Source organism: Asterias rubens, chromosome 7, assembly GCF_902459465.1.
Source record: "Asterias rubens chromosome 7, eAstRub1.3, whole genome shotgun sequence".
NCBI classification, from domain to species: domain Eukaryota; kingdom Metazoa; phylum Echinodermata; class Asteroidea; order Forcipulatida; family Asteriidae; genus Asterias; species Asterias rubens.
In genome coordinates this window covers 12,676,827-12,689,421 of record NC_047068.1, presented here as the reverse complement: position 1 = coordinate 12,689,421, position 12,595 = coordinate 12,676,827, and the positions used below count along the sequence as shown (strand labels likewise).

The 12,595-nt window shown below is 42.0% G+C and overlaps 2 protein-coding genes across 4 annotated transcripts; one reads left to right on the top strand and one right to left on the bottom strand.

The window, feature by feature from the left end:
- The first annotated feature begins 1,123 nt into the window (after window positions 1-1,123).
- On the top strand, window positions 1,124-9,748 carry LOC117292684. 2 transcript variants are annotated; one of them, XM_033774821.1, is made up of 4 exons: window positions 1,124-1,202; window positions 4,153-4,449; window positions 5,244-8,088; window positions 8,504-9,748. In XM_033774821.1, exons 2-4 carry the CDS (start codon window positions 4,164-4,166, stop codon window positions 8,589-8,591), a joined length of 3,219 nt encoding a protein of 1,072 aa, XP_033630712.1. In that variant the 5' UTR covers window positions 1,124-1,202; window positions 4,153-4,163; the 3' UTR covers window positions 8,592-9,748. The 2 variants fall into 2 exon arrangements, with proteins under 2 accessions (XP_033630712.1, XP_033630711.1); XM_033774820.1 differs by having other exon boundaries at window positions 1,164-1,419.
- A 3-nt stretch (window positions 9,749-9,751) lies between these two features.
- Window positions 9,752-12,275, bottom strand: LOC117292687 (4-diphosphocytidyl-2-C-methyl-D-erythritol kinase-like). 2 transcript variants are annotated; one of them, XM_033774824.1, is made up of 2 exons: window positions 12,184-12,275; window positions 9,752-11,870 (listed from the first exon to the last, which is right to left on the bottom strand). In XM_033774824.1, the coding sequence occupies exon 2, from the start codon at window positions 11,630-11,632 to the stop codon at window positions 10,754-10,756; it is 879 nt and encodes a 292-aa protein (XP_033630715.1). In that variant the 5' UTR covers window positions 11,633-11,870; window positions 12,184-12,275; the 3' UTR covers window positions 9,752-10,753. The 2 variants fall into 2 exon arrangements, with proteins under 2 accessions (XP_033630715.1, XP_033630714.1); XM_033774823.1 differs by having other exon boundaries at window positions 9,752-11,873; window positions 12,184-12,273.
- Window positions 12,276-12,595: the final 320 nt, after the last annotated feature.

The following is a 12,595-nucleotide window of genomic DNA, read 5'->3' as shown; positions in this document are numbered from 1 at the left end:
GACTGGCTAACCAGTGTGCAGATTCTTGCTCAGCGCTTTTTCTACGGTGTGGTACGTGGGTGTGATGCAAGATGAGAATTAGCCTTTTCTTGATAGACCAATGAGCGTGCTTGATACGTTTGCCCATCCCAGTTGAATCTCCTGCCAAACGGCGTCATTTGAGGAGTTATAATTAATTAATTGACCTCTGCATTTTCATAAGTAATCAAACTGAGCAATTGGAAATAATAAGATTCAAGATTTGTTTTTAAAAACTACGACTCTGCTCCCAACCTGCACGGTCCTTGTTCTATGGTGAGTTATACATTATATTATAACACCCCTTACAAGTATTCTGCCAGCTCATTGGTTTAGAGCGCGTCACATGACATGTCTTAGTTTTGCTAGACGACGGTTGTGATAGTGCGTCGGTTTGCCGTGCGCTAGTCCGAAGACTAGCACACGGCGTGCATTACCCAGACGTCCGTTGCGTGTACGAGAATGATAAATTAATAGTCTGTAACCATTTCGGATTGCACGACTACATGCAGCACAGTTAAGGTTTTTGCAATCTGTATTCGCGTCGTCCGTGGATTGTAGCATTCAGGTCTGTGACTTAATAATCATTAGTACAGTATTTAGAAATGTTTGGGGTGTTATAAAACAAATATTTACTGCTTTTACTCGTGCCATGGTTAACACTATGACTCCCTCGGTGATCCCCGGAGCGTTCTATTTTCCCTCGGCTTCGCCTCGGGAAAATAGAACGCTCCAGGGATCACCTCGGGAGTCATAGTTATAACCATGGCACTCGAAGCAGTCAATATTTGTATACTATTGTTTGTAGCAGAGGGCCGGTGTATCTGTCCGTTCCCAGAGATTTAGACTGGTCCCCTGTCCTTTTTCCGAAGGATACAGACTGCTTTTACAGAACCAGTGATTTCGTTGTCATGTGAGGTTTATGACAAATATGATCTTTCATGTTCGTGCAGTGTGACGTAAGCTTTCTATATCTGCGTTTTGATTGGTCCGAGGTGACGTTTGACAGTTGCACTTTCGGCAGATTTTCAGGCTACTGCGAAACCGGTTTTCCCCGCGCTGCCGGTGCCCCCCATACGGCGGGCTCTAACTCATAAGAGGGCGCTATCAGACGAAATCTCAACGCGATTCGCACAACAACGGGACAAAATTATCCGTCTTTGAGCTGACATTGCGGTGGTACGGTGAGTCATGGATTTATTTTGATAGCGGGTGTTTTTCTGATGTTTCTGATGTTTCTCAATTGTGGTATCTAGTATTAGCGAGTGGCATGTAAGTCAGTAGGAGTTTTCCCATTGAATGAAAGAACCACGGAGATCAAAGACTGTAGAGACTTCTTGCTAAACTGTGGACCCTTAGTCAAGAAAGCATGGACCGTAATTGGCTTATTCGTCATTAATGGTGAGTGCACATTGGTAATGGTAACCCGTGTACTGATGATGAGTTTTAAAAATCCACTGTGTTATTTCACGGAGGTAGAAATGTTTCATGACCGCAAACCCTTCATTTTCGTATAAATTATGATAATTAAGACGTTCCCGGATTTTCCATTCACTTCGATACTGCATGAGTACAGGTCTAAGCATTCTAGGTTGCAATGTATGTAGAGCGTCGATTACAGGTCTTGGATTTCATCTTCGAGAGGGCAAGGCCACTTCCATTTGTGAATTTATTCTTACATTGGGAACTTTTAAAGGGGGCACCAGGGCAAAGACTAGGAGCAACAGAGGTCATCAGCTTTAGCATTCGTGACTTACATAATATTCCAGGCCTGAATCACTATAATACTGAAAATAAAAAGGGGCGCCAGGGGAGAGACGTATTAAGGATTTTTTTTTGGGGGGGGGGTGGGGCTAATTTCCAAAGTGAAAATTATTCAGTGGGACATGTTATCCCAAAAAGTGTGCGATTGACTTAATGTTTTGTTGTCAGTGTTAATCTATGTTGTTAGTGAAATGGTGAAAAGGCAATGACGAGTCAATTAAACCGAACAGCCAAATAATCGCCTGTATATTTTATCTGCACCTAGATATTGAACTCTATTATATCTTGGGCGAACTTTGGACACAGTGCTGTTGATATTGTATTTACCTTTGCGACACCATGGGGCACAGGTCACCAACTCTTTGAACCAATGTTTCCATGGTATGTGCCCTCGTTAAAGGGGAGGTCACATTTGTTTAGTATCACTCTTAACATTAATTGCAATCAAAACGTTTGGTTAGATCTACAGCAGCTTTCGATTATAAATAATTTTGATAAACAATTCACTTCGACGTAATGTATAAAAATAAGATACACATTTCAGTTTTATTGTATGCATCTGAATTTATATAGGATTGTAGTATGGTTCCCCAACGGCCAAAGGTGAACTTTGCCTTAAACCCATGACAAGAAATCAATGATATTTCTCGGGTCACACCATCATGAGTTCATAAGGTAGCTTGTATTGCTCCGTACACAACAAACCACCGATCGTTGAGCGTTGGGTCGGGTCAACTTTAGGGTTCAGAACAATATTTGTAAATAATTTAAGATGCGTGCCCCCGGTGCAATCTACGTCATTATAATCATTATAGCCGTTTCACACAAAATGTTTGCACACATTTAAAGAAAAGAAAAAAATCGAAAAGTGGCAATATTTTGTTCTTGTATATGGAGGAATAAAAGCAATGAGCCTTTTTGAGATATGATGGACACTATAAGTGCACTGTTTGGTTTGGGTGTATTAAGACCAAAATAACCCAAACCTGTGCCATAGTATTTGTACATGCACCAATTATGTTTTATTTTCAGATTGTTGTAAAGTTTAAAAAGGCAGGTTTTATATTGAGTAGGGTTACCATGTCCGGTATAAGCATAGGCTTGTTTGCGATCATGGGTGATGTATTAAAGGAACACGTTGCATTGGATCGGTCGAGTTGGTCTTTGAAAAGCGTTTGTAACATAAATTATTTGCCTCAAAAATTGGACTCCCATAAATGGCCGACCCATGTCGACGAGGTAAAAGGAAAACCACACAATTTCGAGTGATACTTGTGTGGATCATTATATTCTACTTTTAAATTATCTTTCTAATCGTATGCATTTTAAAACAAATGGTTACAAACGCTTTTTCAAAGACCAACTCGACCGATTCAATGCAACGTGTTCCCTTATCATGAATGAGGTGGTTATATATACAGTACACCTGTTTTGAAACGAAAGCGCTTTGCGAATGGTGGCTATGGGAACAGTAGCACAGCTCAATGATAACAATGTTTATTTGACCTCGTCCAATTTGTTCGGGGCCTCTCCATGCATTAAAATTAGGATTGGCAAGCTCTATGGTTTGGAAGTTGCACATTCTGTAACGCATGCATTTAAATTAGTATTGAGAAGTTCTTTGAACCCGCTTCCCAAAACCAAAGGTACTTTCCCTTTGAGTTTAAAATGATGTCATACAGAATAAAGTTAATAACAGTGACTTTATTTCGAAGAACAATGTATAATAGCACTATGCATATTCGTCATGTAGGTGGGGTGGGGGGGGGGGGGGGGGGGGGAGGTGGGATGGGGTGGGAGGTGGGGTGGGGGGGGGGTGGGGGGGCTGGTGGTGGTTTTGGTCAGCACTGGGTGAGCTTTAGTCTAAACGATTAGAGTATTGACTTGGCTTGGCTTGGAGACCAGCCGCGTGTCGACCTCCAAAACGTGGCACGAAACTCACACACATAAGGTTTATGGTTAAACCATTCTAATCGGGGACCCCATCTTTTGGGAACAACTCCCATTGGTTTTGTTCATGATTTGTGTGCATACTCTCCAACAGGGGACCTTCGCCCAACCGGTACACAATGTCATCTTTTGTCATAGGTCATTGTCTTGAATTTACCTACACACACCCACGCACACAACCGATCCGGTTAGGGGTCCTGCTATGGTTGTTTTATTAAAAAGAATTCTCTTATGGGGTCCAGGTTGAACAGACAATTTCCTTATGGGGGTCCATTGTTGGTTTGGGTAAAATACCCCACAAGAACACTCCCGTAAGCCCTCATACACAATCACACAAACACATGATGTAAGCCGAGGACACCTCCTTTGATCTCCCAATATTTTGTTTTTAACCAATAATCTGTATTTTTTTCTGAAAAGGTGACCGCATCATGATGGCAACAGGCACTGGACAGACGGCAGGACTTTGGGAGCTGGCCGGTGAGCTCGGGTCAAGTTGGAAAGCAATCGCAAGGAGTCTGGATTTCACTGAGCCGCAAATTGAGAACCTACTCGAGGATGTACCCCGTGATTCCCATGAGAGGTGTTACAAGATGCTCCTGAAATGGCAGAAGAAAACACACCAATACGAAAGGAAGGAACAGCTACGGCAGGCATTCGAGACGGCAGACCGTCTGGATTTGATTCAATTGGAACGTCAATCCAACTGTTTGGAAGGTACTTTTTAATTTTTTTTTTAATTCAGTGTCAGTGTGCTTTCTGAAAACGAATAATATCCATTCCATTATTATAAAAACATGCATATATAGTTAGTTTATTTTATTGATCGAAGATTATTCATATGTAAAACAGACAATTATTAACCAATCATTATCAGTATATAAAGCGTCTAAATCAAAGGTTTGCTCGAAGGCGCTGAGGCAAAGAAGAAATTATGAAGTCAATAATGCTCCTGAAACAAGTGGGCTTTCAGAAGTGACTTGAACATGGTGTGTCCCCGATGTGAATTGGAAGTTTATTCAAGAGTTTGTGTTCTTATAACTCACGCCATAACGCGTCCACTAGTGTTCAACTTTAACCAAATGCCAACGTTAAACGGGCTGTGTCGTCATAATATTATAACCAAACAAATTGCATTAACTCTACATGGAATTATTAACTCTCATTCTCACCTATTATACAGCTCGCTCGCGGGCGCTCTCCGTGGATTTGCGTGTGTTAGTGAAGGAGGGCGTGCGCCTTCAGGGGTGAGAGTTCAGAATTTCTTCAACAGCCACAGGCCTGCTTTGTTCAAGACGGCATAGCCCCTTTAACCAACAACCCCCATTTTTAATAATCAGGTTAACTTGGACAGGAAATGTTTTTTGAAACTATGTTTTGGGAAATTCAAGTAGTCTACTCATGTCATGATCATTTAATAAGTGTGGGTTTTGTAATGGACGATTTCTTTTCAACGAACGTTTTTCAATACGATCAATAATTTGTACTGTATTTTGACTTTGATTTTCTAGGCTTGAGTGAGCAACTAAACAGAGATCAGTTCATCAAGAAGATGAAGATATTTGTAAAGAACAAGATGAGCAAGCTCCCTTTGATTCCATGGGTTTCAACAGGCTGTGTCAACGTAGATCAAGTCTTCACCAACGTTGTGCTCCTCATTGAGTTTGCCACCGCATTTCTCCCGCTCAAAATTCCCTTGGAGTCATACAATTCCATCTTTGACACATTGCGTGACAAAAAACTGGGTCTTATCAACGTGTCACCTAATCGAATTCTTCTCCTTGGCCGTACGGGCAGCGGGAAAACAACCCTATTGACCAAGTATGCTTTTGATTGGTGCATGGGGAAGCAAGGCTCACTTCTAGCCGATACGCCACTCGTCATTGTGCTTCCAATGCGGAAACTTGATCAGCACAGTAACCTAGGACAAGCTGTCTTAGACCACGTACTACCGTCTGAAACCCGATTCAATGCTAGTGCCATTGAGAGATTCTGCGTAGACAACCCCGATGATGTGGTGATCCTCCTGGATGGCTACGATGAATTCAGAGGGAAGGGACTCAAGCATGAGAATTGTGGCAATATTGTGAAAATGCTGAGGAATGAATGTTTCACTTCTTGCCGTGTGGTGGTAACCAGCCGGCCCGGACGAGCTGGGGATTTCCAGAATGAGTACGAAAACTATCGCCACATAGAGATCACAGGTTTCTCACCCAAGGACATTGACGAATACGTTTATAAGACATTCCGAGGACCACAAAAGCCTCTTGGAGATAAGCTCTTGATGTACCTTGAAGAAAATCATCTGAAGACTGAGCTGGCCTCCCTACCACTTATGCTCACTGCATTCTGTCAACTGACAAAATGGACTGATGGAAAGGATTTTGGAGAATTGAACACCATCAGTAAGTTATACGACCGATTGGTAGAAAGTGTGTTCGCGCATTATAAGAGCAAACCAGGTCAACAGATGAACATCACAATACAAGAACTGTTCCTTGAGCTCGGGAAGGTTGCCCTTGAGGGCTTTCTCGGCGGTCCCGAAGAAGAGATAATCTTCTCAGAAAGTGACTTCTCAAAATCCAACGGTACACAGATCATCGAGCAAGGACTTCGTGTAGGTTTCCTCTACAGAGATGAGGTTTCAAGCTTTCGCCCACAGAGCTACAAGGAACTTACGGAGTCGCTCTCAGCCAAACTTACGGAATCGCGCAAGCTTTCGCCAGACAAAAATATTTCATTCGTCCTGAAAAGTTTTCAAGAAAAATTTGCAGGAAAGCATCTGGCGTATCTGTGTGATGGTGATGAGAGCAGTTGCCAATTGTTTGCTGACTACTTACAGAAAGTTGACAACCATCAGCGAGTTCTGGACTTGGCCAACATTTTGGTTTTCGCGAGTGCAGCTAGCAAGAACGCTGCACACTCCATCATGTCTCATGTCACGGATATATTCCAGTTCGAGCAAGGTAAAAACATCAAGCAATATCTGAAAGGGAAACTCCACTTCAAAGAATGCCAGAAGACACAGCGTTTGATTGAATTCTGTCTTCAACTTAACTTTGAAGCTGGTTGTAACGGTGCGTTTAACCACCTGTTCAACTCTCTCTTTGGTGACAAGTGCCATATACGTATGGTGGAAATATCGAGTTACGTAGCTAAGGCTCTTGGTTATCTGTTTTGCCATAGTTTCCAGAAGTCATCCAATGAAACAAGAAGCGATGCCAGCTGTTCAAGTGAAGTGGAGAATGTCTTATCGGTCAGAAGTGTCGAGTTGATTTGTGTAAGGTTAGAGTCGAGCACAGAATTCCGGGAGTTCCTGAACTGTTATCATGGATCTGAGGAACTCATACAGAGGTACATGTCTGAAAACATCGACTCTCAGAGAGAAAACGTTACGAAGGCCCAAAACATCCGTGAGGTGCTCCAATCAAGTGGAGAACAGATGCCAAGTTATCTGCTAGATCGACCAGACTTGACATTTTTCTCGGTGCTTCCTATCTGGCAGGATGTAAGACGACGTCAGGTTGATGACTTCAACTTGGGCTTCCTTCTGCCTGCCTTCAATAAGTGTTTCCTGCAGGAGTTGGTGCTGAACGGAATGCGCTCAGAAGATTGCTATTGGTCTGAAATGTTTAACATGATGAGTGAAGGCTCTTTTAGTGAAATAATAAAGCTGACACTTAGCTTGAATGGCCTGAAATTCTGCCAAACCGCTAGCTTTGCATCTTCGCTGAAGTCAACACCAAAGCTGAAGTATTTGAAAGTGTCCGGAAACCAAGTTGGAGAAGACTTTGTTGAAATGCTTCCACCATTAGCTGATGTTGAAAACATCATCTTAGACAAGGCAGAGATGTCATCTGATGCGATTGTGAAGCTCTTCGAAAAAGTAAAGACGTACCCCTGCCTCACCAAATTGGATCTGCGTAGAAGCAAACAGATGAATGATGCAGCCACGCACTCTCTGTGTAAACTCCTCGACGAGAAACGCAATTGGAAAGAGCTTAGGGTTTCCCTGTATGATGTCAACGCATCAAGCCTGGTTCTCCTTAAGGACAAGCTAGCTCTTGCTCATGGACTTACTCACGTGAACCTCGTACATTCTCCAGTACCAGACACCGTGATAAGCTGCACAGCCTCCATACTTTCTGACTTACCTAATCTTGTAGACCTAAGGATATCAGGGATACCCCCATCTACATCGATGTGCTCTTCAGAGACGGTCAAGCTTCTCACGCAAAAACTGCGTAAGACACAGCGACTTCGATTCTTGAGCATTCTCTACGTGAAGATGACTTCGCTGGACTTCCTCAGCATGCTCAACGCCTGTAGATGTGTCGACTCGTTGAAAGTTTTCAGGTAGGATTCGATGCACTCAGATCCTCACAATCATGGTCCCAAGCCGTGGTCTCGTAGGTGAACATCAAATATACATTGTTTTCTGAAAGGGTACCTTTTGCCATAACTATTTTGGTGAATTCTTATTTATTTTTAATTTTTTTATTTTTTTATTCTTTTTTTTTTTTTTTTTTTTTGTGGGGGGGGGGGGTCCAGAGGTAGCCCTTCAAAAAGTAAATGGTTTCTGTGTTTGATTTGTGTACGCGCTGTGCACAACTCTAAGTCAATAGTAGCCTTGCACGAGTCCACATTTTATCATAGATGGTGGTCAATTACATCATCCTGTGCAATCTATATATAACTCAATCCCGCAACCAGCCCTATTACTAAAACAAAGACGGTCGTATGATTACTACCATGTTTATTTTATATGCAGGTATTCTAGTCCCTGTTTGCCCGAAGGCGAAGACGTTGAGCGAGAATGTAAGAATGCGAAGGAGACGTTTCTTCAACTCTGGGTGTAGACTCCATCTTGCTATTCCGAGTGATGATTAGTCTACCCGCAGAACAAACTTTAAAGGCTTTCAGAAGAAAAACTCTTCGATGATATCAGTCAACATTTATTTGAGAAGTCCTATAAATCTTAACTTCAAGGGACTGTTGCCTTCAATTATAAGGCAGCCATTCGTTTGATTTATAAATATTCGATCCGTTTTTCTTTTGGAGTTTGGGGTGTGTCGATGTGTTTGTTTGCTCTTTGTACCCACCGATTTCCTGGATGCTAAAAACTATAAATAAAAAAAACCCATTGGTATCTCAATAGACTGTGCAATTCTCGCGCTCACCGGAGCGAGAAAACACCACAAACGAAAAACATAGTTTTTATGAAATCAAATCTATGCTTTAAATTATTATTTATGCCAAATCTGAACAACATCAAAAATTATTACAGCTTCAAGTTATTGTTTCGATTCTAAAACAAAATAATACTATTAATGGACACAGGTAAAACTCTGGGACTAGGATGTTAAGTTGATCTAAAACAAATTGAAACCCCCATTGTAAATCTTCGCCCGAATGTGAAACTACTATAAGTGGAAAAGACCGAGGAATTCATGGTACCGCATTTTAGTTTTTTGTTTACTCAAAATAATTATTATACCGCAACACACACAGATAATTGTTTTTCGATTGGTGGAACACGCGTCACTTGCCGCTCAACTGCCGCGACGCTCCACAAATTTAATATTAGAGTCCAATATCGAAACTTAATGGACGCTTCGCAGCGTCGTTTCTAAAATAATCGTTCACTGCCCGTTTGTCCAAACGAGGCAAAGTCGTGTCGGGGTGAACAAGGTTACGTATCTACATGCTATAGTCATCCACGTTGTCTATGATTGATTAAAGGCACTGGACACGTTTGGTAATCATATAATTAACATTTAGCATAAAAATCTTACTTGGTAACGAGCAACGGAGAGTTTTTGATAATATAAATCATTGTGAGCAACGACTCCCTGTGAAGTGACGTAGTTTTTGAGAATGGAGTAGTTCCTGATTAAATTATTTGAATCTGAGAATCAGGCATCTGTATACTCACAAACATTTGTGTGACAAGGGTATTTTTCTTTCATTATTCTCTTGCAACCTTGATGACCAACTGAGCCCAAATTTTCACAGGTTTGTTAATTTAATGCATATTATGTTGGGATACACCGAGTGAGAATACTTGTCTGTGACATTTTTTTAAATTTAAATGACGAGGAGCTATAATTGGAATATTCAAGATGTGGCCTGAATAAATTATGCAGAAATAATATAGGCCTACTTGTTAAATAAATACAATAATATTTGTATTACTCGACCCATTTTGGTCTATTTTAATTAGTGGAAATCAAACCAGTACAGCCGTCTTTGTTTTATCTTACATTCCAACTTTTTTTTGCAAACCTCACGCTTATTTGAACATGATGTGTCACGTAACGTTTCCCATCAGCCATTTTGAGGTATGGTGGACTGTGTGCACTCTAAAAACTCCCGGGTCAGAATTGCTGTGCTGTTTGACCCGGAATCCATGTCAATGTGACCCGGAATCCGTGTCATTGTGACCAGAAATTTGGTTAAAAGCGGAGATTTTGACTCCGATTCTGGGACACATTGACAAGGATTCCGGGTCAGACAGAACCAGAAATGGGTCTGGCCCCCTGGTACCCAAAACCGGGTCAATTCTGACCCGGGAGGTTTTAGAGTAAGGACACAATAATAACTATGGCAGGCACTATTATGCAGTTTGGGTAAAGTTGTCTATACACACCCAAACCAAAGTAGTACCATCCATATCATATAAATACATAATATGCATACGCATTATTCCTATGGTGGCTTACCATATATCTCTTGAAAAATTTGAGAAGGCCTATTATACCCACGAAATTCGAAATGGTTAACACTGATAACGTAGAATAACTATTGGCCAATATGACGTTCACTAAAACATTCATAACTTCGGAATAATCTATGTTGGACCTAACAAAATAGGCCCAAACATTGTACTAAACCATCCTATAATTTAAATGAGAGTCGTTCGTGACGCTAGGTGGCAGCAGGTTTACCAGGTTTCACAAAAAAATGAACGCATGCGCAGAGCAAAGATACAGTGAGACTTTAGTCTGCTACCACCTAGCGTTCAAAGCCTCCCATTAGGAAACAATAATAAAACTGTCCCAGCTTGATGAAGAGGAGACAAATTCAAACCTCTTGATATGAATCCTTTGAAGCGTTCTGGAAGTTTCTGGATAACCTTGACGGCCTCTGAGCGAGAAGTAAAACTGGCAAAGACCGATGAGCCTGTTCCTGTCATTTGAGCCTTGGCGAAAGAATCCAACCACTCTAAAGCTTCCTGAACTTTGGGGTACAGTTTACTAACGAGCGGCTGGCAGTCGTTTGTTCCTCCATTTTTTAATATGATATCCACTGTCGTAGGGGGCGTATTTCGAATAAGGTCGACATGTCCAAAGATACGGGTAGTGAGCACTTGGCATTGGGGTGAGACGACCACGTACCAACGCTCTGGTATAGTGACTGTAGTCAACTCGTCACCTATTCCCTCTGCCCATGCCGAGTGGCCGTGTATAAATATTGGAACGTCTGCCCCTAGAGTCGCCCCAAGTCGCTGAAGTTGTCCAATTGTAAGGTGGGTCTGCCATAGTTGATTTAACCCGACGAGGGTGGTTGCAGCGTTGGAACTCCCACCTCCTAACCCTGCGCCGATGGGTATGCGTTTGGTCACCTTGATTGTGGCACCGAGGAACTCCACGCCGCATTCATCTTGAAGGAGTTTAGCAGCACTTAGGATGAGGTTATCGGAAGGACTGACGCCTTCCATGGGCGTGGCTAGTTTGATCTCTCCGTCCAGTCTTGAGGTGAAAGCCAGTTCATCACAGAAGTCCAGAAATTGGTAAAGGGTTTGTAAGTTGTGGTATCCGTCCTCTCGCCGACCGATGATGTTCAGCATGAGGTTTAACTTGGCAGGTGCGGGAAGTTTCAGATGGTTAAACCGTATCATTGTGCTAGTTTGCGGGTTGTCCCGTCTGCAATCTGTACATCAAAATTGCCACTGTCGTAGTGATTCTTTCAATTGGGAATTTTGTTCTAAATCGATTCAAAAAAGGAAATCCTTAAACAAACTCGGGAACACTGTCGAGGATCATGGCAATTCTATACCACAGGTATAATTGCTTCCCCTCTCTAGACACACTGCCTCAAAAACCTTGTGTTTGTAGTAGAAACTTCTAGAACGGATACTGCTGTGGAAACAAATGACAAAACACAAGTGAAAAGAAGTTGGCAGAATTGTTGACAATCCCGTCGATTTTCATACTATCCTTGTCCTCCAATCAGTTGACTTTTTACAATCACTCGCCTCTTCAACCACAAAGCAAACCCACCACTCGACTCGACGTATGGTGGAGTGCACTTAATTTACAAAAATGATCCACACTCGTAATATGTACCAAAATGATTGTGTCACTGTAAACAATATAGGCCCATATGAATCCGTTTGTTTTCATGGTAAACATGTGTATATTGTTTTTTAAGTCTTTCTTGTATCCTTACCTCATGGAGCTATCAACCCATCCACCATTTCCAAACAGTTATGTCGCCGAACCAATCAAGGAAATAAAAACAATTCAACAAGCACAACAAATTGTTGGCCAATATTTTGGTATTTCTCGTTCGGTGTAAATCCAGGGGGTTTCCCCCGGTCGATTTAAGTTTTTTACGCCCACACGCTCTGCATTTGAGAGGTAGGTCACACAGCGGACACAGCTGGTCTTTTCCCGCTCGAAAATTGCTGTAGTGTTACCACGGGTGATGGTTATGCAGCACACTTTGCCGTACATTTGGTCATATTATTAGAGATCACCCGTTCACAAATTTGCATGCCACAAACCCAGCTTTAAAACAGGGCAAAGGGCACCAATGTTAAGAATGCGCGTGCGTGTGAGAGTTACCGACATTTACCGAC